The following is a 26,672-nucleotide window of genomic DNA, read 5'->3' on the forward strand; positions in this document are numbered from 1 at the left end:
CTGCCATTAATAAGCACAATTGCTTTAATGCAGAAATATCCCTTGCATCTTGTATGTATTTTGTACATCCAGTATTGCAAAAAATAATCAAAACAGTTATCATTCAGAAAATATTGAAGGTTGTGATACGACACAAAATAACTTGCAAAAATAATCAGGAAGATAGAAAATTGAAACTAAACCTTCAATTATGTGACAAGACCTGGAATTGTGAAAGTTGTTGAATTTTTGCATTTAGTCCGCTTTGTCAATAATGAAAATATTTTTGTATTTTAAACTACTTTATTTCTAAATAATGTGATCTGACATACAGCAAAACTCTCATGACGTCCTGAAATTGAAATCAAAGATTAGTATGAAGCAGGAACTTCTTGGAAAAACTACTTTGTTACGTTTCTCATGTTAAAAACGTACTCAAAGCGATACTCATTTTGCGCATGATACTTCACAAAACTCCATTCCTTTGTAATCAACTGATAAAATCGAGATAGTAAATATGTTTTACTTGGCTCTCTTGATTAATACATCTAATGGTCTTTTCGAGATCATTCAAAGCACTATGTAACCAGCTAATTAGTCTTGATGCATCTTTATTCATGTTTAGTATGGTGTTACGGTATTTAAATGCAGAAACAGATCATTTAGTCTGGTGAATCCCTGCCATTATTCCACTGAAGCCCCTTATCATCCCTCTTCACCCTATTAAACTATTCCTTCCTCTTCTGTGCATTTATTTGGATTTTCCTTCACCATATCAACAACTCCTTGTGACAATGTCCTAATTCTATTTGCCGTCAAGATAAACGTTCCCCCTGAATTCGCTATTGAAGTTATGAATGCTAATCATACATTTAATAAAACCTTGCTATTGTCTGTCCTATCAACATTTGTGACTTGCTTCAAAATAAAGTATGGGGGGCAAGTCCAATATTAGTTTATAGTAAGTGATTATCTATTGTAGTGACGATAAGTTACCAGAGGTGTGATAATAGAAATAATTTACAGCACTGTGCTCTACAATGAGCTGATGTGAACATAATGGACCAAGTCGCTTATTTCTGTCATAGAGTAGGTTTATTTTTAATAAGCAGATATTAACTAATATTAGGACCAGAGTGGGATCTATATTATGTGAAATTAGAGGAACAGGGTTACTGAAAGTTTCATGATACTTGCAGGAGATTAAGTATGAGGATAAGTGATGCTGATAATGGATCCAAACTCACAAAATCTCAAGAAAATGTTAAAAGACTGAATGCTTGAAATTCTTTTAAACATTACGTTAGAAATTTTATATGTGCAGATAACAGATGTTCTTAAGGAAGGAAATGTAGTTTTATTTCAATCAGAATGCTTTTAATTCACTGAAAATGTTTAGCAAAGTCCGATATTTTAAATTATTTTTACAAGGTTTCACTTGAGTGGTATCAAACTTTATAAACTCTAATCAAATTGAAATTGGTGGTAACAATACTTACAAAGTAGTTCAGGCTGTGCCTTAATAATTTGTCAAAATCTTCATTTCATGTAATTGTAGACAACCTTTTTTAATTTTTTTACCCTATTTTTGTCTGCATTTTTACTCTTCTGATTTTCACATCGCAATTAGCGCATCCCTCAAACAAATGCAGTTGGTCATTGACCTAAATAAGGATTTTTTAAACTGTGAACAGCATACTTGTAGCGAAGTGAGTGAAAATATAAATTCTGCAAGATCAGTACATGAAATTGGCATAATTTCTGTCAGTGTAAAACACTAACAACTAATCTTTTTCTTTTTTTCTCTTTTAATACTTAAAAATTCAAATCGTATTTATCTGTTTATAATGGTTCACCGCCAACCTGGCTCAGAATATATAAAAGATGGGACTGCTGAGATGCTCCCTTGAGAAACCAGTCTAAATATTTCATGAGATCAATTATTGTTGGAGTTGGAGCTTACTACATAATGCAAATAATTTTTTTGCCATTATAACAGTTAAAATAAAGTGTTATGTTCGTAATGTGAAAACATTATCTGTTAACTATTATTTAAATTGCACAACAAATACTTCTTAAGATGCTATTTGTGAATCTTGTGAGTAACATTTCAGTAACCTTGGATTCAGAGATTCCTTGAATTCATGTGTATTTTATCACGTGAAGATTACTATTAATCGTTGTTTAATGTATGTGATGTAGATTATGCCTTATCTGCTACGTGGCAAATTTGGCTTGTAATATTTTGTCAGAGCAGTGACTATTATCTGAAATAATATGATTATTAGTGATGGTTCTATCATTGAATGTAGTCTGAAATGCCCCTATCATGTAATGACATTTATGAATCGTGTGGTAACATTAAATAGACCAAAATGGATATCCGATTATCCATATCTGGATATCCATTTCCTTGAAATCCTTGATTTCAATTACTCAGACAGTAACTTAACAGTTAAAGTAGTTGTGACATTCGAAAGTATTGGAGCAGTACTCAAATTTTTAACAAGTTCTGAAATTAGACTCTCATTATTTTGTATTATTTTCTACTAACTATATTAACAAAAACATTATCTATTATAGCCCTTTGATTCTTCACTATCAATTGTTTTAATTGTAAAGATCTTTCACGGTGCAGCATTTGCAACTGTGGACAACACCTGTGCTGGTGCTTCCCATTCTCTATTGATATCTGCAGGGAGTGTGTTGGTTGAGCCAAGGTAGCTCCCTTTCATCAACTGGGGACATACCCAAGCATTTAACTGCAGGGAAATATTGTTTAATACAGAAAATGCGTCGCATAGGTTTTTTTCCCAATGTCATTACTACTAATATATTTATCAACTGACGAAGAATGTGCATCATAATTTAAGTGGTGTTCCACTATGTCATGTTACCAACTATGCAATGTCCCTTATTTTAAAACAAAAGGTTAATTCAAAAGCAAAATCTTAGAGAATGGAAACCAATTGCTTTTCTGTAGTTTCTTGTACAAAAAAACAATTAAACCGAGGAAGGTAAATAAATCTTAAAAGAGCATATCAGATTATCCACAGTTCTGACAACAGAATCATAATGAAGGAACAAAAATGTTGCTTTGCACCATGTTTGCACCATGTGGCAAATTTCCTTGGGAATAATCTGTAGTAGTTTAATATTTTGGGCAATTTCAAGTAATTTCTCGAGAAGGAAATGGTGCCAAAGTAGTCTTCCTGTGTATTTCACCTGTTGGAGTTTACTAGCATAGATATAGCTGGGTACAGGCAAATAATAGCTTGTTGTTTGGCCCATCAATCCTGTGTGGAAAAGTAATCTGAAGTCAATTTTTGGAAAATTGTTTGTCCAGTTTACATGAAATGGTTGCCTGCAGAACCATTTTCAATCAATCGTCTTAGTTATTAAAATTCGTAATCTCTTCATGTAGGTTTTAAACAACCTTGTTAAGTACATTGATTTCTTTACTTAAGTTTAGTTCAATTTAGAGATGCACATGGAAACGGGCCCTTCAGCCCACTGAGTCCACGCTGACATGTGGTTACCCATTCATACTGGTTATCCCACTGCACACTAGGGACAATTTACAGAGGCCAATTCACCTACAAACACGCACGTCTTTGGGAAACCGGAGAACCCGGAGGAAACCCATGCAGTCACAGGGAGAATGTGCAAAGTTCACAAAAAAAGCACCTAAGGTCAGGTTCGAACCCATGGAGCTTTACCACTGCACCATTAGAGCTTTCTTGATCATTGCGCTCTTTTCAACATTGAGTGGGAGAGTGAACAACCCAAATCGTTTTATGCGCAGCCTGCCTGATTACAACCATTTGAAGGATTATCTGTAATAGAATGATTACTCTGATAAATAATTTGTTATTGGGAAACTGTTTTAATATATAAATTATGTAATTACATCTAGAAAACATAGAATTCTGTTTTGTTAGGAATTCACATATTGAATAACAGAAGTTGCATCTGTAAAATTAATCAACTGATAAGCAGTATGACTGTTTTCCATATGGCAATAAATATACTATCAACATTTTGACCAGATAAGCGTTATTGCGCATATGATACATGTTTTGCACTGAAGTTGTTGGTTCATGTTTTGTGTGTGACTTCAGTGCCCTTGCATATTAAATTTGTTTTCCCACACTTTGGCATTATACCAGCCTGATTTTATCACTAATTGCATTGTGAAAATGTAGCTGAAATGAATCAAATAAAATGCTTTAGTTGAACCATTAGATAAAATGGCAGAGTTGTTTTGATAATGAGCAGATGTAGCTAATGCATGGAGATTTGGCCATTTTCAAGTCCCATCTGCTATATGCCTGCCTGCATTTGGCGGCGAGCCACTGCTCAGCAGCCAGACAACTTCTTCACAGTCACACCATTTGTCTCCAGTAACGAGACTGCCTGCAGAACCATTTTCAATCTGAGAAAAGAAAAGCCATTTAGTGTAAGTGAACACAGTTTTTCTGTGTAAACACATTTATGCATTCTACAATTTCATCACTAACCGACAGCAGACTGAGGAGGCGAAGAGCTAACCAATGTTGTGCATTAATCAAATTATTCATGAGATATAAGAGTATGAAAGGTAAAGGTAAATAGCTTTCATATTTCAGTAATATAAGAGGAATTTTGTTTTCAATTGTGGTGGGGTCAGAACATAGGGGGAACAAAGTTGGAATTGTTTCTGAAGCCAAAACAATAATTTAACATACTCTAACTGTAATTATGCACGTAAATATTGAATTTGACGGTCTTGTACTATTGTGATCAGATGTGCAGGTAGGATAATGCTGGATCAGCATTTCGAAATGTTCCTTTTTTTCAGAGGGGTTTTATTTTATTTTAAACCTAGATCTCTCCATTTATTTGTCAACGCTAGTTAATCCAATAGGAAAACAAACCAGTCTCAGGTGTAGGCGATTCACTAAAAGGTGTAGAAAAGAGCCAAATCCGAACACAAAGGATCAAGCCTAGCTGTAAAGTATTAAAAAGTAATAAAGACGAGAAAAATAATTACAAATACATTAGAACAAATGCACTTGTTTTGACTCTACAATCATCTTTCTCCTACTCCTTGTTCCACAGTAAGAAATAAATTCAGTTATTTAGTTAGACGTATTTATTCACTAATGTCGACTGATCCTTGATTTTGCTGAATAAATAAATATTCATCCCATTCATCTATCTATCTATCTATCTATCTATCTATCTATCTATCTATCTATCTATCTATAACTAAAACTCGGTTTGTTTGTGTGTATATGTTTATGTGTGTACCACGCCCTCTACACAGCCAAAACGGTACACGGTAGTGCGACAATTTTAGGCCCACCTTACTCCCCATTATCCTGGGGACCCTTTAAAACAAGTTTCATTCAAATTGGTGTTATATTTTAAAAGTTAGAGACATTTTAAAGTTTAAAAATCACCTTTTAAACCGATTTCTTTATGATCTCGGTGTCTGACGTCACAATGGGACCCGCACGAGTGGCAGCCAATAAGGGAGGGGGGCCGGGGAGTCACAGCCAATAAACTGACTTTAACAAATGCGCCCCCCCCCCCCCCCCCCCGGAGGACCAGCGAGAGGACTGCTGCCCGTCCCGGCATGCCTCGCGCCTGACCTTCCTCCCGTGGCCAGAGAGATGGCGAAAGAAGATGGCCGCTGGCAGGATGGCCACTCTCCTACTGGTGGCCACCGCGATGGCCGCCCAGGGCCGGGGTGAGTCGCTTGCCCGCACCCGGCCCCGGGGGAGATTCCAAGCAGGAGGCAGATGGTCGTCGTCCCCGTCGTCTCATCGTTCGCCTCCGTTTCTTTCAGCGCCCGCTTCAACGCACGGCATCATCGAGTCCCCGCTCCTGCCCGTGGAGATGGGGGTGGGGGGAGGGGAGGGGTAGTGGGGCGGGGTAGAGTAGGGGGGATGGAGCGGGTGAGTGGGGGGAGGAGGGAGGAATAAGGGGGATTGAGTGAAGGGGGTGAGGGTCCTACACCAATACAGGAGATGCTTTGGGTCGACAGCTCTCTCTGGCTGCAGCGGTGGCGCCATGGGGCCGAGGTCAGTGGCACCCTCTCCCCTTCCCTGTCCCCCCCTCTACGAGGAATGGGCCTAACGGGTCCACTTGGTCTCATGATTTCTAAATTGTGAGGGTATAAATGTTAAAATGGCCCTGCAAATATACCATACATGGAATTTTTTTAACTTTCTGGCAGAGAAAGTTTCTTGACACACAATTATTGGCAAGTAACTTGCATTTTCTTTATTATATGACTCAAAAGCATCTTCTTAATTGTGGCTACTGGACTGCTAATAACATTGTAGCCACCACCTTGTTAAATTGGCTTCCAATTCATCCTTTAGCCGGCACTACAATAAATGGATTGAAATACATGAAAGGGCAAAATGCCAAAACACATCATCATTGAAGGGAAATTGAGTATGTTTATTTTTGGGCTTTGATAATATTTATCATCTTTTCAAATTGACAAGTTGCTTTGACTTTGGGTGTTTCATGATTGGTCGATAATTAGTTGAATCCAATTCTATAGCATTAAAGTAAAGGGATACTATGACCATATTCTCGAAGAGATATTGCAGCATGCTTATTCTGTGTTACAAATTGAAGGATGAGGTGGATGTTATCAATTCCTCAGAGGATTGCCCAACATGAATTTGAAATGTTTTTGTTGGTTCTTTATGGAAGAGTCTTTCGGGCTTAAACGGCCCCTAGTACGACATTCTTAGTAATGGGAAATTTCAAACCACATCATTCCTCTGCAGTCTGGTGTCTGAGTAAGGCTGGTCCAATATGCCCCAGGGCATTGGTGGAGGATTGAACATTCAATTTGGCTGATTATTGAGACTTAATAGGGTAATCCAGAATCGTGGCCTTAACTATTAGGGTGGCATTAACTTTGTAATAACTCAGTCTTTGAAAATACATATTGCATAATATTTTTTCTGCAAGGAGTCAGTGCTTAATAGCACAGAGCTGATAAGCTATGTAATTTCAGTGAGATAACTGAAAAGGGATCGCACAGACTTGGCACGCTTTCAGATGTGCGTCATTTTTTCCCCAAATGGCATTATGTTCCATATTAAGCTAAGGTCCGTGACATAAATGGATTTCATGGGATTTTGGGGCATATTGGATACCTAATGGGGGATAAAAAACATTGTTAATTCATGCTAACAGCTTATGCTACCAGTTTTAATTAACAAGTATTTCAATAGCATGTCATAACATACTTTGTCTCAATGATTTGCGCCTTTAAATAGTGTCCATCAGACTACCACTACATGTTGAAAACTTCTATGATTAATTCACATAAATGATTCAGAGACGTATCAATTGGTATATTTACTACTGTCAACATTGCAAGAGTAATAATTCTTCTGGCAACCACAATAGTGATAAAAGATAAAAAGTTTAAATTTTGCCAAAAAACGTTAGGCAAATCCAGACCCTATCTTTTGAAAGAATATATGCTTAACTAATAGTAGGATTATTAATAGTAGGGTAGCTTACACCGACCCCAGCGGTATGAACATTGACTTCTCAAACTTCAAATAGCTCTTGCTTTCCCTCTGTCTCCATCCCCTCCCCCTTCACAGTTCTCCCACCAGTCTTACTGTCTCTGACTACATTCTATCTTTGTCCTGCCCACTCCCCTGACATCAGTCTGAAGAAGGGTCTCGACCCGAAACGTCACCCATTCCTTCTCTCCAGAGTTGCTGCCTGTCCTGCTGAGTTACTCCAGCATTTTGTGTCTACCTATGCTTAAATAATACTTTTTTTAAACAAACTAGGCAACTTTGTATAGTTTCACATTTATCTATTGATTTTTGTCCATTGCTGTACTGTTCTACGTTCTTATGAGGAACACGTGGCCTAGTCCTGCTCCTACTTCTTCTTGTGCACATGTGGCAGAAAAAAAAGATTAAATATTTTGGTTTACATTTTAAACTATACAATAAAATATATTTTTATTACTTGGGTTGAGTTTCTTTGTGTCACCAAGGGGAACTAATGATGAGTTGTGTTGTTCAATTGTGGTTCAATCCAAGATGGCGCCCAACCCAGGTGACTCTGTGTGCGAGTCGCAGAAGTGGATCTGCAATCATGCTTTACAATCATGCTTTACACTCTTTCAATTCTTTACTACGAGTCGCATCCTGGCCACTCCCTCCTTTTCCATCGGGCAAAATTGCCTTTCCCCAATTTAGCACTTTCTCTCAAGTTCCATGACTTATCCATGACTATTGGAAAACTTATGGCATTAACTAGTAGATTGTGGCATTTCCGGAAGTGGCTGGGCCTTGCGGCTGCGGCTCACCGGCAGACTGTCTGTCTTTTTCTTTCTTTGTGTATTGTTAGCGTTTAATGTATGTAATGTAATGACCTATTTTTAACCGTGTATATTTGGGGGGTGGTGTGGGGGGTGGGGGAAACCTTTTGTTTTAAATCTCCTCCTCAACGGAGATGCAACCTTTTTCCATGTCGTATCTCCGTTCGCGCTACGGCCTAACGCCAGGGAGTTGGCAGCCTCTAGCCTTGAAGGCTCCGGCCGCAGGGCCTGGACTCACCATCTCCGAGGCTTCCGCCCTGTGGACCACAACATCGGGAGCTCGCAGGTCCCTGGCTGGCGACCGGCTTTCGGGAGCTCCAGCCGTAGCAGCTTCGACCGCCCCGAATCGCGAGGCTCGATCGACCCGTTCGCAGGACCTTCATCGCCCTGTGTGGCTCGGCTGCGGCACCTTCTATCTCCCGGTGGGGCTCAGGGCCTTCATCGGCCTGCTCCACTTGGCCTGGGACCTTCCATCGCCCGGAGTCGGGAGCCTCGATCGCCTTGAGGCAGCAATTTGACTGCCTGACCGCAGGAGAGGAACAGAGGAGGAGATAAGACTTTTCTTGCCTTCCATCACAGTGAGGGTGTGCCTGGAGGAATCACTGTGATGGTTGTCTGTGTTAAACTTGTGTGGTTGTGTGTCTTGTGCTCTTTATTGTTTGTGACTGCGTGGTAATGACAATTTCGTTCAAATTTATTTTTGAATGACAATAAAAGCAATTTGATTTGATTTTAACTGGAGGTTTTTGGCAGGAAGATGGGAAGAATAAACAAATCAATGACATGCTTGCATCTAAAGCAAGTACTGGAAATCTACAGTGGTAGAAAGAGAACATAAATGTATCATATCAACATGACTGAGAATAAGACGTACCAAGAAGCAAAGAACAAACCTGTAGTTTATACAACATTGACAGGTGAGATGGTAGAAATATTGGTCTAAAATTTATACAAAGATGCTCCTCGTCCCTCGTTGCTTGTTGCCTGTCCACTGACCCCACTTGGAGCAGCTGCCCTGGCATAATTTTCAGCAAAGAAGGCAGTTTTGATGGGTGAAGCCCCACTCGTTCCACAGAAATGTCTTAAGGGCAGTTAAACTGGCTTCTCAGAGGTCAAGAATTAAAAACAATGACTAAACATCTCTTAACATTTAAATAAAAGACGTTTAGAAATTCTGCGTTTGTCCTGAAGTTCTTGAAATAAAGGCAAATAATCCTATGTGATTCGGCTTTCATTTCAGATTAAATTTCAGACCATTATGCTTGAGTTTTATCCAAGTTCATACTTTTTAAATAGGTTCCCATCATTGATTTAACGATCATTCAGGGTATGAAACCCATATGAGTAATAAAGTAAGTTTGTATATATATATATATATATATATATATAATTCAAACATCATGGTGTTATTTAAATATAAAACACCATATAAAGCTCAGAATATGTCAGACAATGAAATATTGCACATGCTTAACTGTTTGATTATTAATTATTAATGTCTTTTGTATTCTCTTTCATGGTAATAATTTTTAAGAGGTCATTCTGTGGTCAATAGTTGAGATGGCATTTAATGTACCAGTTCACCTTTCCATTTGCTTATTTGTGATTATGTTAAGTATGCAATAATGGTGTCATTAATATTCAATTACATGATAGATAGGTAATGTGGAATACATAAACTTTGCATGAAGAAATATTTTGCTGTCATCAGAATTTGGGACCATAGTCCGCTCAGGAACAAAATGTAATTTCCAACTGTGCAGGTACTACATTTTATTTAAAAACACAGCTGTGTTTCTGTGTGCTCCAAAAACAGTTTGTACCATTGAATTATCCTGACTGTGATATTCAATTTTTAAACAAAGGATCAGTGTTTCTAGCATTTGGAGTATTTATTGCAGTTTATGTTATTTGTTTGAAGCTGATAGTCTGTATAAGTGCATCAATTGATAACAGTTTTCTGGATGCATTCAGTCACTGGATTTCCCATGGAGTCGAATGGCTGATAGCTGACCAGAAGCTTGCTGCGATTATGCAACATTCATGGTGGGAATTCTGCTCTCTGATTCTGCACCATGTTAGACTGCACATGAGCTGTAAAGACATTGTAGAAACATCCGTAATCATACTTAACCAAGTGATTATGCAGCCAGCATCATTTCTTTACCACCTGAGATCCCACCATCACAGAAGTCTGATTCGCTCGGTAATTGCTATTGGTTTATTATTGTCATGTGTACAGACGTACAGTGAAAAAAAAGTATTTTGCATGCTATCCAGGTAACTAGTAACCATACATGAAAACAATGCGTAGTGCAAAAAGAAAAAGGAAACAGAGTACAGGATGTAGTGTTACAGTTACAGAAAATAGAGCATTACAGTTACAGATTTTAAAGAGCTCTAGGGTTGCATGAGATAGATTGAGAGATCAGAAATCCATAACATTGAAATTGATGACGATGTCTAGAAGGTAGTACTGAAAAGTATAAAATCCTGTTCTATTAATTCTAGGCTACAACTGATTCAATTCAAGGTTATACACAGATTACACTACTCTAAGGTTAAGCTGCATAAAATCTTTCCTGATCTCTCACCTTTGTGTAATAGATGCAAGATCGCTGAGGGTACACTCGCTCACCACTTTGGGACTTGTCCTAAACTTCACAACTTTTGGTGTCTTTTATTTCAATGGTACTCTACTGTTTTAAACGTCACTTTAACTCTGGACCCTGAAACTGCTCTATTCGGGTATTCCACAACGCTCGAGAAGGTAGACCATAATGCTCGCACAATCTTGGTTTATGGTATGGTAATTGCCAACAGATGTATTTTGAAACTGGAAATCAGATTGCTCCTCAGTTTGAGACTTGGTTAAGAGAATTAATGGGCATCTTACACGTAGAGCGGCTGAGATATGAATTGTCTGGCAACCCTCAAAAGTTCTTCAACATATGAAACCCAGTGCTGCAGCATATTAAGGACAAGTAAAACTATCCCCTCAATGCCACACGCTTTTGTACCTTCTTTGAATCCAGCAGTGAAAATACTGAAATATTTGACTTGTGAAAATTACCTTGACTCATGTTTTTGTGCTTTTGTCTTTTTTGTCACATTGTAGTTATGTTTTTTTAAAATTTTATTTTAATTTATTTATTTGTTTGTTTATGTTTGTTTGTTTTCATGATTATGTAGGGAAGGGGAGGGATGGGGTTTACTGTTGTTGTTATAAGCACTGTAATTAATTAAATTAAAAATCAAAAAAATAAACATTAAAAAAAAGAAATATATCCATAACCTATGAATGGTCCATTTAACAGCCTGATAACAGCAAGGCAGAAGCTGTTCATGAATCCGGAGGGGCAAAACTTTTTTGTCTTTTGCCCGACATGAGAGTGGAGAAGAGTGATTGACCTGGGTGTGAGTGGTCCTTGGTTATGTTGCTTGCTTTCCTGCGCCACACAAAGTGTTGATAGAGTCACTGCTGGTTTGCATGGTGCTTTGTCCACAATTCTCTGCACATTTGCGATCTTGGGCAGGGCAGTCACCAAATCTAGCTGTGACACATCCCGACGGGATGTTTTCTGTGCTGCATCTGTAGAAATTGTTAAAACATTGGAGATATGTTGAGACATTTCCTTAGTCTTCTGAGGAGGTAGAGGCTCTGGAAGTAGAGATGTCGTTGTGCTTTCTTGGCTATAGCGTTAATGTGGTTGGACCAGGCCAAATTGTGTAGATATTTATGCTTGGAACTTGAAGCTTTTGACCATCTCCACTTCAGCACCATTGATGTAGACTTGGGTATGTAACCACCCTGCTTCCTGAAGTTGATGACTAGCTCTTTTATTTTGACAACACTGATGGAGAAGTTGTTGTCTTGACACCATATCACTAAGCTCTCTCTTACGTTTCAATAAATGTCTAAGAACACTGGATGCAGCAAAGACGATGGGATCAGATCATGTCCCAGTTGATATCTTAAGCTCAAAACAAGCTGCACTTCAATCCAAACCATACCAGTATAGTTACAATATTTGCATCAAGCTGATAATGTGGAAATTTGTACGAGTATCTCTCGTCCACAAAATGTCAAACAAATCCAATCAGGCTAATTACTACCCAATTAGTCGACTCCCAATCATCAGTTAAGTAATGGAAGGAGTTATAATTTGTGCCAACCAACTGCCAGCCAATACCCATTTCCAGCAAGAGAGAGTCTTACACCTACTTTGTACACAAAATGCTGGAGTAACTCAGCGGGTCAGGCAGCATCTCTGGAGAGAAGGAATGGGTGACGTTTCAGGTTGAGACCCTTCTTTAGACTGATGCTGCCTGACCAGCTGAGTTACTCCAGCATTTTGTGTCTACCTTCGATTTAAACCAGCAGCTGCAGTTCTTTCCTACACCTACTTTGTACATTCAGGAGTATGATGGAATGCCCTCCACTTTCCTGGATAGATGCAATCCAAAAACATTAAAAGTTCAAAACACCTCAGGATAAAATCTGAGAAACCCACTTGAATGGAACCCAATTTATCACTTTAAACATTCATTTCTTCCACTGCTGGAACATTGTGGCTGTGGTGTGTACCATCTACAAAATGCATTGCAGCTACTCACCAAAGTTATATCTGTGATATCACCCATACCCATGACCTCTACCATCAAAAAAGACACATCACTGGAGCAACTCAATGGATCAGGGAGCATCTTTGGAGAACATAGTTGACGTTTTGGGCCAGAACCAATATAGACATTATTGTGTAAATAGGTATATTCATATGATTGTAGGGGTGAGTGAGTATATATGTAGTTATATATGTATTTTAGGTATTAGTTATTATAGATAATACTTGATAAATATTGATTAGGGAATGGGGGTAGGATTAAATAAGTTCACACTTCTTCCTACTTCTTTTCGCACATGTAAAGACGTTAAGTAATGGATGAAATTCTTTGTATTTCTTCTGTTTTTTTTTGTTTATTTTGTTTTTTAATTGATGTCTTTTAACATGTACGAAATAAAATGTTAGAAAGAAAGAAAGAAAGATCCTTTAGACTGATAGTGCAGATGGAGGGAGAAAGCTGGAAGAGAGGTGGGGAGAACAAAACCTGGCAAATAATAGGTAGATACAGGTGAAGGAGGGCTTTTAGTCAGCAGATGGTGGAACAAGGGCCAGAGATGAAAAGACAGAAGGAGTGAGACAAAAGGTTTGTAGAGTTGCGAATTGTGAAGCTAGAGGAAGGAAGGGGAGGGGGATGGGTAGGGGCATTGCCGTCACAAACAGGTTCCTCTCCAAAGTACCACATCTTGTCTTGCAAATATATTGCTGTCCTTGGTCAAAATCATGGATCTCTTTACCCGACACCTTCCCTGGCCTGCAGCACCTTAATGCTCCTTCTCAGGGTAAATTGTGCTGCAGTGAGAATGGTGGTCTTGCCAATGATGCCTGTGTTCTAAAACATGAAGCAATACAATTCACGTAAATTGGGAGAGTGGTGTGTGAGGAGAAAAATAAAGTCTGCTTTGTTTGTATTTTTTTAATTATTCACCTTTTCGAATCGAAGACTGAAGTCTAAAATCTGTTCGAATGCAGAAAACTGCAAATTCAAGAAATTTGAAATAACAAAAAAAAATTCTGAAGATACTCAGTAGATCAGGCAGCTTCTGTGAAGACAGCAAAAGAATTAATATATCAGGTTGATGACCTATCATTAACCTGAAAAGTCAACCCTGTTTGTCTCTTCACAGATGCTGCTTTACCTGTTGAGTATTTCCAGCAATTTCTGTTTTTACTTTTGCTTTCCTGCCACCTGATTTAAATAAAAGCACGATGATGTATTGTTAAGAGTGATTTACCAGAAACCAAAGTCCCTAATGAGTAAGATAGAAAGTTGCCTGACGGCTATAATTCTTTTCACCCTGTATGAAAATATATTAATTGCTGCATTAGTCCATGGGTTCGAGGTCACTTTTTTTAGCACATCTCTTTATACAAGTACATTAAAATGCTTTAATCATTACCTGTCACATTTTCAATCAAAATCTATTGTTCATTCCTGTGATTGGCTGATGCAATCACTTGGATTTTGCTTGCTCCATCTACATTAATGCATCTTATATTGATTCCATCTCTTTGATTTTAGAGATCTTTTGCAATAAGCAAGAAAGAGAAGGAGGTGATTTATTTCAACAACTGTATCATGGCACAAAACAGACATTAATTATTGATTGCTAAGTTGTAAACCGAGACTCGGTTTGAGTTGATTGTGTCTGGCCATCAGTGAAATGTCAGATTATCAGACGCATTAGCTGTGAGGATTAAATTGGAACTGAGCATGGTGCAGGATTGTAGCAAACACTGTCTGAAATGATAAAATTGATTTACCACAGCTGATCAATGTTTAAAGAAAAAATAATTCCCAAGTACTGTTCTGCAAATGGCTCTTGTTGCTGTTGGGAGAACATAATTCAAATTATATTTGATGCAGAACCAAGTCTTCCAAGAGGCTCATTTCTTCCAAACACCTTGGCTAATCTGGAATTTATTGATAATACCTAACAGTAACATAAAACATCACAGTCGAAGAAAGATTATGAAACAACAGTGCAGCTTGTTGGCTCTGAAGGAGACGTGATGTCTTTAGACAATTTCGAAACAAAAGCCTGGTTTGTCACAGTACTCGCACTGTCATTTTTGATCAGATTGCTTGTAATTTCTAAGGATTTTAGCGAGTGAGATCAATATAGAAGAGTAAAATTGTCGGTATAATCTAATGTAGTTCTAAGAATTACTGCGTGCCACAAATGGATTCCCTTTGGATATTTTAAAGACTGTGATTGCAGCTCTGAGTTTATTCAAGTGTGCATTTTATAAAGAGGGTTTGTTGAACTGGTAAAACAAGATAGTAACTGAGCTGCCCAGAAAATGCCTTTTCACTGCTCTTGGAATGATGTCATTGCACTACTGAAATGGTGCAGATTACAACAGAGGAGCACATTGCATTGTGTGGAGTTCTTCTCCTATTTAGTGGTCAATTTAGTCGAGAATTTAGTGCGGTTACTAATAGTATGCCGATATCTGTAACAGTTCTTCAAAAGTGATTTGAAAGTGATTAGCATACCCCATCCAAGGCATCACTTTCCTGCCTCTTGATGAGCTAATAATAATTACTAATACACAAGATTCCTCACTGTTTTCTGATATACAGAATTATAACATTTATCTGTACTACTAAAATAATAATTGCCAATTGGAACCATCAATCACATGTAGTCCAGGCTTTCCTCATAGAAAGAATCAAAATGTAAATTTGGTAAGTGTGATGTACCGCAGGTTTCCTTTGACTTCTCCATGCTTGTGATTGACTTTCCACCTATTACTCTTCTATCCTGCCTGGGGAAATGCACCCCAGTGTCACTGCTGACAAGGCAGTTATTAGCCTAATATTCATATTTAGTTTTTTACTATAGCTTAGAGACATAGCATGGATACAGGCTCTTTGGCCCACCGAATCCGCACTAACCAGAGATCCCCACACATTAAAACTATCCTTCGCACAATAGGGACAATTTTACATTTTATACCAAGCCAATTAACCTACAAACCTGTACGTCTTTGGAGTGTGAGAGGAAACCGAAGGTCTCGGAGAAAACTCACGCAGGACACGGGGAGAACATACAAAGTCTGTACAGGCAAGCACCCGTAGTCAGGATCGAACCTGGGTCTCCGGTGCAGTAAGACAGTAGCTCTCCCGCTGTGTCAATATGCCGCCCTTAAAAATAAATGTCTTAGAAAGGATAGGCTGTTTGCGGAGGCATAAAAGATGTTCAAGATCCAAGTCTCATTGTGGGTAGTTCCATTTGTTAAGGCATATCCCGTATAGGAAGTGCCAACTATGGGCATAAAATGTTGAGAATTAGTCAATATAAATTATCTGTAATTGTTTAAGATCTGTTTGGGTGTAGCTACAGCACCAATTTTTAATGTGATGTATCCATCCCTATTTTTAAAAGTCTCGTATCATAATTTATTATCACATAGTGAGAACCGAGTTATTGAAAATGTATATTATAGAAGCAAATAAAAAATACAGCACGATTATATATCCAGTGATCTAGATTTAGGACATAAAATATTGTTCAAATCCGTCCAAGGCAGCTGAGAATTTTAATTTGGTTAATTAATTTGTTTCATATAGCTAATATCAGTAGTGGTGATCAGATTTCACTCATGGTATAAATCCACTCAGTTCAGCAGTATTTTTAAGGGAAGGAAATCTGTTTTCCTTGCATGCTGCAGCTGAAATGTTTCTCATGATTCACAGTAATGTGACTAATTCTTAACTTCCTTCGGAAATGATCTGTAAAGCTTTGTGACAAAAGTGCTGTTAGAATCCACCATCAACCTGGATTCTTGTTGCGGAGATGACAAATGTAACGATTGTCCAACGGACAATCATCTGGGTATACACGTATAACACGTGACATGGTCATATTGGCAGAATCATTCATTTCATTCACTCAATCATACAACCATTCGATCACTCCACCACCAACAAACAGTAGCAGCAGTCTATGATTTATAGGGCGTACTGCAGAAACTCACCAAGACTCCTTAGACTGCACATTCCAAATCCCCAACCTCTACTAGCCAGAAGGACAAGAGCAGCAAAAGCATACCAACACCAGACCTGCAATCTGCTTTCCAAGCCACTTGAAAAAATATTGCCGATTCTTCACTGTTACTGATCTAGCTCCGCAGTTGTGCCATATGCATTATTAATGGCAGTAGACACTAAAAAACTGCCTGCATATGACAAGACTTGAAAGTGTTCACGGGGACACAGAGAGAGCAGATGTTGGAATCTTGAGCATAAACAAACTGCTGGAGGAACTCAGCAGGTCGAGCAACATCTGTGGAAGCAAAGATATGGTCGACGTTTCAGGTCAACTCTCAGTGCTGCTACAAGATCGAAATTTGAAACGTTGACTAACCTTTTGTCTCCACAAATACAGCTGGACCCACTGAGTTAATAAAGCAGATTCTTTTATCACAATGCTTGTGTTTGGTTGAGACTTGGCAAGCAATCATGCCACAAAAGTGCTGAACAGTGATCATCACTAACAAGAGAATCTAAGCACTTTCCCTTGAAATGTGGTGTCATGGCCATCAACTCTGTGGAAAAGGGTGGGGAGGAATCATTACGAATCCTGTACAGAAGAATTCAAGATTAGTAATGAATGTTACTTCAATTTCCATGTTCCAAATCTGTCTTCATTTTCTTCATCTTCTCAAATGATGCAGACATTTCTACAAGCTACTCAGAGCACCTTGGTTTAACATCTCATCTGTAAAATGTCATCTCCAATAGTGTAATATCCTGTCAATGCTTTACTTAAATATTAGACTATATGCCTGTTATCTTTCTCAATAATTTTCTGTACTCGACATTTTGTGTACAAAAGTGTACAAAATCATGAGAGGAATAGATCGAGCAGATGCACAGAGTCTCTTGCCCAGAGTAAGGGAATCGAGAACCAGAGGACATAGAATCAAGGTGAAGGGGAAAAGATTTAATCCGAGGGGTAACTTTTTCACACAAGGGGTGGTGGGTGTATGGAACAAGCTGACAGAGGAGGTAGTTGAGGCTGGGATTATCCCATCGTTTAAGAGACAGTTAGACAGGTACATGGATAGGACAGGTTTGGAGGAATATGGACCAAGCGCAGGCAAGTGGGACTAGTGTGGCCGGGACATTGTTGGCCGGTGCGGGCAAGTTGGGCCGAAGGGCCTGTTCCATGAATAGTCATCACAAGTCACCGCAGACGTACTCTGCTAGATTTTCATAATGCGCTCTGTTTTAGAGTTTAAATTGACATGGATGGTCTCACATTTGCCACATTAAAGTAATTTGCCACATTTTTTCCATGTATTTAATTTCCATCACCACTGGTTACAACCCTTCCTATTTTTGTGTCATTTGCAAGCTGCAAACTGTATGTAACTATCCATGCCAATAATACAAATAATCAAATAAAAGGATTGAAAGCTATTGAGTTCCCCATTACTATTTCGTCACCTGTCTGATATTAAACATGATGTTCAAGCCACGTCTGAGTTAGATTAATGTGTGCTGCTCAATTTGCTGCGTTGTGAAGTTTGATCTATGAAATTTCCCCAGTGATATGAGTAATGGTACACATTTTCAAAATTAAAATCAATTGATGAGTGACAGAATGCGCTGAGGTGAAAAAGCATTAAATATAATTGTGAAAGACTTTTTAAAATGAAAGTACTAACATTTATGTTCAAAAGTCATTGTTGTATTAACATGTTATCAATTTTCTCTTATGTTCACTTGCAGGTGCTGTTGATATATGGAGCACAGTTCTCGGGCGAGAACCAATACATCATTATCAGCACAGCCAGGACATTCAGGCTATCGCTGTAGCATTAGATAGCACTGCAGTAGCAACTTCCTCATGTTATCAACTAAGATTAGAATCTAGCGACCAGAGAGGATATTGGCAAAAAGCATGCCAATTTGAACTTCAGAAACTGGTGGGTTTACGTTTCCATTATTTCTCACGTGGGCACATCAGTTTTCTAGTCATTGCTGAATGCTTTATATGAATCCATTCATTATTAGAGAATCAAGAGGTTTGTGTGCCATCAGCATCCATCAGATTGATAATGTTTTATAGAATGAACAATTCAAAGAAAGAACAAACACTAATCAAACTTTTTAAAGAGAAAGGTCAATCTGAATAAAGCAATAGCACTTAAAATTATAGAATACCTTATTATGTTGAAAGGTTTCAAAAACCCTTTGGCAATTAATTGCTTTTCAAATGTGGTGACTGTTGTTCTGACTAAAGGTCATTTGATCTGTCAAGCCTGTTTGCATCCAACTATCAATTGTGTATTTTCATAAATATATTGAAAATACTCTTTCTAATTCCTCAGAGATGGTCATACAAATTCCAGAATGGTATTACTAGCTTATTTTTTGGACTTACTGTTTCTTTTCTACAAGTGACACAGAAATGATTGTATTTATTTTGGTGCCTTTTAAATATTTTTATTACTTTCTCAAACAGCGATTTATCTTTTTAAACAATTGATATACTTTCACTGTTATATGATTTTATTTATATTTTCTTTGGATATAAGCATGACTGGCAAAATAGCACTTGTCCACTCTTAAATAATCTGGGCTACTGCTGTCTAATAATGTGTTGAAACTCACCCACTGCCCTTGTAAGTGGTGGAGTTATGATTTTGAAAGGCACTATCAAAATGTCCCTGACAGCTTGCTCTTCTGCTTCTTGCAGGCATAAGCATATAGCAGACACAGTGCAAAATTGGTCGATGGCATGCTTAAGGTGAAGGAGGGGTTCCTGTCAAGTTAACTGATTTTTTTCTTCTCAGTGTTATTGAGATTCTTGTGTGTTGTTGGAACAGCACCCCTCCAGGCATGAGGAGAGTATTCAAACACATTGCTGACTTCAGCCTTGGTACATGTTGGAAAGGCTTTGGAGTCGGGCTTTAAGTCCCACACCACAGAATAGATGGCTAGATTATCTCTTAATGGACCTCATATTTCGCCTGGGCAGTTTGCAGCCCGGTGGTATGAACGTCGACTTCTCCAACTTTAGATAGCTCCTCTGTCCCTCCCTTCCCCTCCTCCTTCCCAGATCTCCCTCTATCTTCCTGTCTCCATCTATATCCTTCCTTTGTCCCGCCTCCCTGACATCAGTCTGAAGAAGGGTCTCGACCCGAAACGTCACCCATTCCTTCTCTCCCGAGATGCTGCCTGACCTGCTGAGTTACTCCAGCATTTTGTGAATAAATCTCTTAATGGAAATTGCTCGAGACTTACCATCCAAAGTCGAACCTTCACCAAGTCTTCCTGGATGTAGAAATTGTTTAGGAGCTGTAAATGAAATTCAGCACTGTTAACATCCCTACTTTTGATCTTACAATAAATTTAGTGGATTAGATGAAGGGCAATTCTCTGGGAAATTCCTATAATGAGGTCCTGGGGCTGGGATGATCATCTTATAACTATTATATTATCTTCCTTTTTGCTTGGAAAGAGAGTTACCCTAGATTGTAATTCACTCACCCGAAACGTCACCCATTCCTTCTCTCCTGAGATGCTGCCTGACCTCTGCTGAGTTACTCCAGCATTTTGTGAATAAATACCTTCGATTTGTACCAGCATCTGCAGTTATTTTCTTATACTTAGTATTACAGGGTATCCTTGATGCCACACACAGCAATTGCTGGTGTTGTTAATGGCAGTCTCTATTACTTAAAGTCCATTTTTGGTCGCAGCTCCAACTACACTCAAGAAGGTTGACACCATCCAGGACAAAGCAGTCGACTTGACTGGTACTTCATTACCTTCTTAAACTTCCATTTCTTCCACCACTAGCACACTGCTGCTGCAAAGTGTACACACTACATTTACTCACACACGCACCCTTTGACAACACATCTTCCCTTGAAGAATCTTGATGGCTTCAGGAGCATGGGAACATCACCACTTGCACGTTCCCCTCCAACTTGCATGCCATCCGCACTGTGATATATATTGCTATAATTTACACGAACACTGGCTTCAAATTCGACCTACAGCACTTTGGGAGTACCTTCACCGGAATGGTTGAAGGAAGTCCCTCATCGCCCCTTCTCGAGTAGTGTGGGGTGGGGAATAAATGCCAGTGATGCCCAAATCCTAAAAATATCAATAAAAATACAAAGCCCAAATTTTCTCCCAAGTTTAGACTTTAAATCAGTCAAGATGCAGAAACTTGGTTTTTGGTGTTAATCATGTTTTGAGGGCATTTAATTTAAACAATCATGCACTATAATGGTATCAAATGATGGTTCTGTTTAACAGCTATGTTACTTTGCAACCATAATTTTATTGCATACTAAATTGCGAAACCATGCAGCGAACTTCACCGAAAACGAGGTTGGGTATTATATATTGGTCAAATGCCAATTCAGTATTGCCAAGTGTAAAAAGGAAAAGAACTAAGAGATGGCCTGAACTAAGAGCTTGCTGTTTTCATTTTTTCTTCCTTTTTAAAGAAATGGTTAATATCCTGTCTAGCTCACTATAGTAAATTATTTATTTGACATTTTTTGATCAACAAATAAATATACCTACAGAGCAAAACAAAAATACATATGTAATTGTGGAGACGTCCTGTGCTCACTAATGTGTCCCCTATCATGTGGTCCCTAGTTTATGAGTTCACACATACTCTGTTAACAAAATATGCTAGCCAATCTCAATTTCTCCTTCTCTACCGCATCTAATACCAAGATAAGGTTTTCCTCTCTAGGACATCAGAGATGTCTTCTTTCTTCAGTAAAGATGGTTCCCCGCCGCCGCCGCCCCCCCCCCCCCCCCCCTCCCCCTGGCCGATGTGGATGGAGTCCTCACCCATGTGTCCTCTGTGTTCTGCAGTTCTTCTCTTGCTCCCCCTCCAGACAGAACAAGGGTAGAGTTCCCCTGGTCCCCACCTTTCATCATTAGCCTCTGCATTCAACACATCTTGCTCTGGCATTTCTGTCACCTTCAACGTGACCCCAACACCAGTCATATCTTCCCATCCCCACGCTTTCCACTTCCTGCAGAGACCATTCCCTCCGTAACTCCTTGCTTCACTCATCCCTTCCCAGGGACAGGTGTTACATCTCCTGGGTTGGGTGGGAAGGGATGAGTGAAGCAAGGAGTTGAATGGCGGTGCTGGCTAGAAGGGCCGGAATCTTGGAATCATCCTTGATCAAACCCTCTCCTTCAACAAACACATCAAACACATCACAAAGACAGCCTTCTTCCACCTCAAAAACATTGCCCGTCTCCGTCCATCCCTCTCCTCCACAGCTGCAGAAACCCTCATCCACGCCTTCATCACCTCCCGTCTGGACTACTGCAACAGCCTCCTCCATGGCGCACCCTCAAAAATCATCAATAAACTTCAATACATTCAAAACTCCGCTGCCCGTCTACTCACACACACCTCGATCCGTGACCATATCACCCCCGTCCTTTATAAACTCCACTGGCTCCCCATCCCCCAGAGAATCCAGTACAAAATCCTCCTCATAACCTACAAAGCCCTCCATAACCTGGCCCCATCCTACCTGACCGACCTCCTCCACAGGCACACTCCCACCTGCACCCTCCGCTCTGCCGCTGCCAATCTCCTATCCCCCCACATCCGGACTAAACTCAGATCCTGGGGGGACAGGGCTTTCTCCATCGCTGCTCCCACCCTATGGAACTCACTACCCCAAACCGTTAGAGACTCCCCCACACTCACCACATTCAAAACATCGCTGAAGTCTCACCTGTTCAGTACTGCCTTCAACCACTGAAGGTCACCTCACCTACTGTCTCCTTTCTCTGTTCATTTATTTATTTACATATTTATCTATTTATTAATTTCCCTATGTTCTCAAAATCTCTGTAAAGCGTCTTTGAGTATATGAAAAGCGCTATATAAATAAAATGTATTATTATTATTATTATTACTCCTGCACCTATTTTTCTATGTTTCCACACTTCTGCCCAGGGACCCCAGGGACCCCAGGTGCCCAAACCTCGTCTACTGTATATGATGCTCCCAATGTGTCCACCTTCAAATAGGGGAGACCAAGCGTAGACGAGGCAACCATTTCACCAAATACATGGACTCTATCAGCCAAGGTTGAGAATAATTTTACCTCTGCTTCCCATTCTCATACCGACCTTTATGTCCATGGCCTCCTCCATTGACAGAGCGAGGTCACACACAAACTGGAGGAACAGAACCGCATATTCCGCCTGGTAGCTCATAATCCAATGGAATGAACATTGAATTTTCCAATTTCAAGCAATACCCCACTACCCCCTGTGGCCCCCACCTCAATGTTCATCCATTTCCCCCACCATATCCACCCTGCTGTCACCCTGCTTTGTTCCCCTCCTTATACACTCATCTCCCATCTCCGAGTCCGTCATCTATCTTTTATCCCATTTGGTCCCCTATGCCCTCTTCCAACTATAACCCTCCCTCTGACTTTACATTTCACTCCTCTCCTCTCCTCTCCTTGTCTGATGTCCTTTTATCTCCTTTTCACCCAAAGCCTTTGTCACTTACTCCACCCATCTGCCAGCCTAACTCCCCTCACCTTTTCTCACCTATCATCTGCACATTCCCTCTGCAGATGATGCCTGATAGTATATCCAGCATTTTGGTTTTGCTCAAACTCCAGCATCTGCAGTTCGTGTGTCTCCATGCTAGCTAATGTGTTGCTGTCCCTCTTGTAATACATCCATTAAAATCTACCAAAAAGTAATGAGATCCTCAGCCTAATGATTTGGTTGATCAATGATTTGAGATCATCTTCCTGGCATTTAATTCCTGCTGTGCCCTTTTGTTGCTCTTTAATTTTGTATACTTATTTTTAGATTGTATGTAATGTATTGACTGTATTCACTGGGGTTCATGAACATTGTGGGCATTTTGCACTGTTGTATTTTACTCTGGATAATTTTGTGTCCACATTACAACAGTCATATTTTAAATGAAGTTCTCTCCCACAGAAATATTTTGAATCGTTCAAAAGATGGTCTGAAAGCCAGTTTGCTTAAGAGTGCGTGCTTTATTTCCTAAGGAAATGAGTTTGCTTTTAAAATTGTTAACGTAGAATATAGAACGGCATAGCACAAGAACAGGCCCTATGGTCCATATTGTCTATGCCGAACATGATGCCAAGACCAGTTGCTTTGTACACTGTATCTTTTGTACACTGTATCCCGTTGCTTTGTACACTGAACAATAATATGGTGTAGAACAGGACTCTGAACCAGGATGTAGAGCGTCGGTGTGTCTAAAATATATTTTGATGTTGAAGGGAGAAAACTGTCTAAAAGTAAAGTATAATAAAATTGCACAATTTTAGACGTTTTATATTTTAGCAAACATTTAACTGAGATGCAAAATTGAACAGCTGATATATTTTCAGAGGAAATAGTTTGTGGAAATTTGTATTAATATGAGGGCCAGTGTACTTGCACAATAATATTTTAAAATGAGTGAAATCCCAGCAGTCAAATTTTAATTTAATTATTTAACTTAATCAGCACTTTCTACTTAATCACAGGAGTTAATTATTTCTTAAGTCATTGAATCATGATTCACTATTTATACCTGCTGGTTGCCATGCCATTTTTTTTTACCAAGACATATATTATTTGTATTGCCAAATGAAAATAATTTTGAGATACCATTGACTCATTTATACCAATTTCAGTCAGAGAGTTGTGAATCTGTGGAATTCTCTGCCTCAGAAGGCAGTGGAGGCCAATTCTCTGAATGCATTCAAGAGAGAGCTAGATAGAGCTCTTAAGGATAGCGGAGTCAGGGGGTATGGGGAGAAGGCAGGAACGGGGTACTGATTGAGAATGATCAGCCATGATCACATTGAATGGTGGTGCTGACTCAAAGGGCCGAATGGCCTCCTCCTGCACCTATTGTCTATTGTCTATTGTAAAGTCCAGTAAAGTCCAATTACAGATAGTCCAAGGGTCTCCAATGAGATAGATGGTAGCTCAGGACTGCTCTCTAGTTTTTGATGTCAAACATATTTAATTGATACTTTGTTTGCGTATGTGATGTGTAATCCATAAAACTCCTCGAAGCTATTTGTTCTCATTATTTTGCAGGTTAGCTCACTTCAGTTTGTTCCCAACGCTCAGAATATAGATGGAAATGAAACATTGCTGGCAGCAGCTGAAGATACAGTTTATTTACTCAAACCTGGTACAGAGCCAAAAGTACTTCACTCCATCTATGGAAACACTGTGACCTGCCTGGAAGTATCCATTAATCGGGTTGCCTGTGGTGTCAGAAATGTTGGTTGGATAATGAGTGACGGCAATAAGGTAAATTATTTTCAAAGCCTATCATAAAGTAATAATCGTAAAAATGGACAACAGTTATGGTATTTACTACTTTAATAGATGTGTTAGGCAGAGCTGCTTGGAACACAATACATGACATGCTGATTTAAAAAGTTGTGCTATGCAACAAACTATGTGATGGAATGTAATCAAAAATCAGATCACTCAACATGATCAAGAACTAATTTCACCAAAAGTACAGCCTTGGATTTTTCTTCTCTGTCCTATGTTGTATTAAACATGTATGCAAAGAGATCACCATGTATTTCCAATTATGCCAGATAATGTTCAACACTATTTCTGAGGACGGGCTACTGTTGGGGAGTGGGGTATGAATCTGGAAGAAGGACATGGATTGTGAGTTTGGGAGAAGTTTGAGGTTTTGGTGTGAGAAGCAAGCGAGTCATAAGATTATGGGAGAAAGTGGATCTTGGGGATGCAATTCTAAATCTGTTAATACATTTGGACGTTTAACGTTGATTATCAGATTTGCTTCCATTCAGAAATGAAATAGCTGGTGATTCTGGGCAAACTCGCCAGAATTTATCAGCAAAATCCATTGTGTTGGCATTGTAAGTGGGGCATACCAAGTTGTATAATCAGGAGCTTGCAAAATTACACATGTCAATTGTGAGTCAGAATACGTGATTAATCTTTTGTATTAATCACATATAAAAAAACTATGAAAATGAACTTTAAGAGTAGCTGATTAACTTTCGTCTGAATCTTTAAGGAGGCACTTTTGTGAACAGAGCATAGTATCTAATCGTTTCTGATAAATGTACTATCTCATTTTTATGTTTTGGGGAGGTCATTATCTTTGTCACTTTTTCAATTAATAATAATATTATAATAATATATTCCTTAATTTGTCCCACACTGGGGAAATTTACAGTGTGACAGCAGCAAAGTGGATAGCAAGAGATCATTCATTATAAATAAAAGATACATAAATTGTCATCAGTTTTCTGTGTGTTCTTAGCTGTTATTGTTGACTCATCTGCTGGGAGCAGTGCTGGTTGTGCAGTCTTAACATGGTTGGTCTACCATTTTATGCATGTGGACATTCACACTGGAGATTAATGATTGTGTTTATATTGTACGTTTATAATAAAATAGACCAAGTGGACCCGTTGGGCCCAAACCTCTCCTGCATTGGTGCAGCACCCTCTCCTACCCCCCTCCCTCCTCTCCCCCTCCCCTCCCCATTTCCCCTTCCCCCTCTCCATCCCCCTTATCCACCCTCCTTCTCCCTCCTCCCCACCTCCCTCCCCATCCTCCCTCCCTAGGAGATAGATTTTAACTTTAAAATGTGAATAACTTAAAAAATATAACACTGATTTCAATAAAACTACTTGCTTTACCA

General features: G+C 39.1%; 1 protein-coding gene across 1 annotated transcript in view; it reads left to right on the forward strand.

Moving 5' to 3' along the window:
• fbxw8 (F-box and WD repeat domain containing 8) overlaps window positions 1-26,672 on the forward strand; it is a 134,771-nt gene that overhangs the window by 47,579 nt on the left and 60,520 nt on the right. Inside the window, exons 6-7 of the mRNA XM_078421751.1 lie at window positions 18,704-18,900; window positions 25,070-25,288. Of these exons, the coding sequence (XP_078277877.1) occupies window positions 18,704-18,900; window positions 25,070-25,288 (416 nt within the window). The remainder of the gene's footprint in view (window positions 1-18,703; window positions 18,901-25,069; window positions 25,289-26,672) is intronic.

Source organism: Rhinoraja longicauda, chromosome 25 (genome assembly GCF_053455715.1).
Source record: "Rhinoraja longicauda isolate Sanriku21f chromosome 25, sRhiLon1.1, whole genome shotgun sequence".
NCBI lineage: Eukaryota > Metazoa > Chordata > Chondrichthyes > Rajiformes > Arhynchobatidae > Rhinoraja > Rhinoraja longicauda.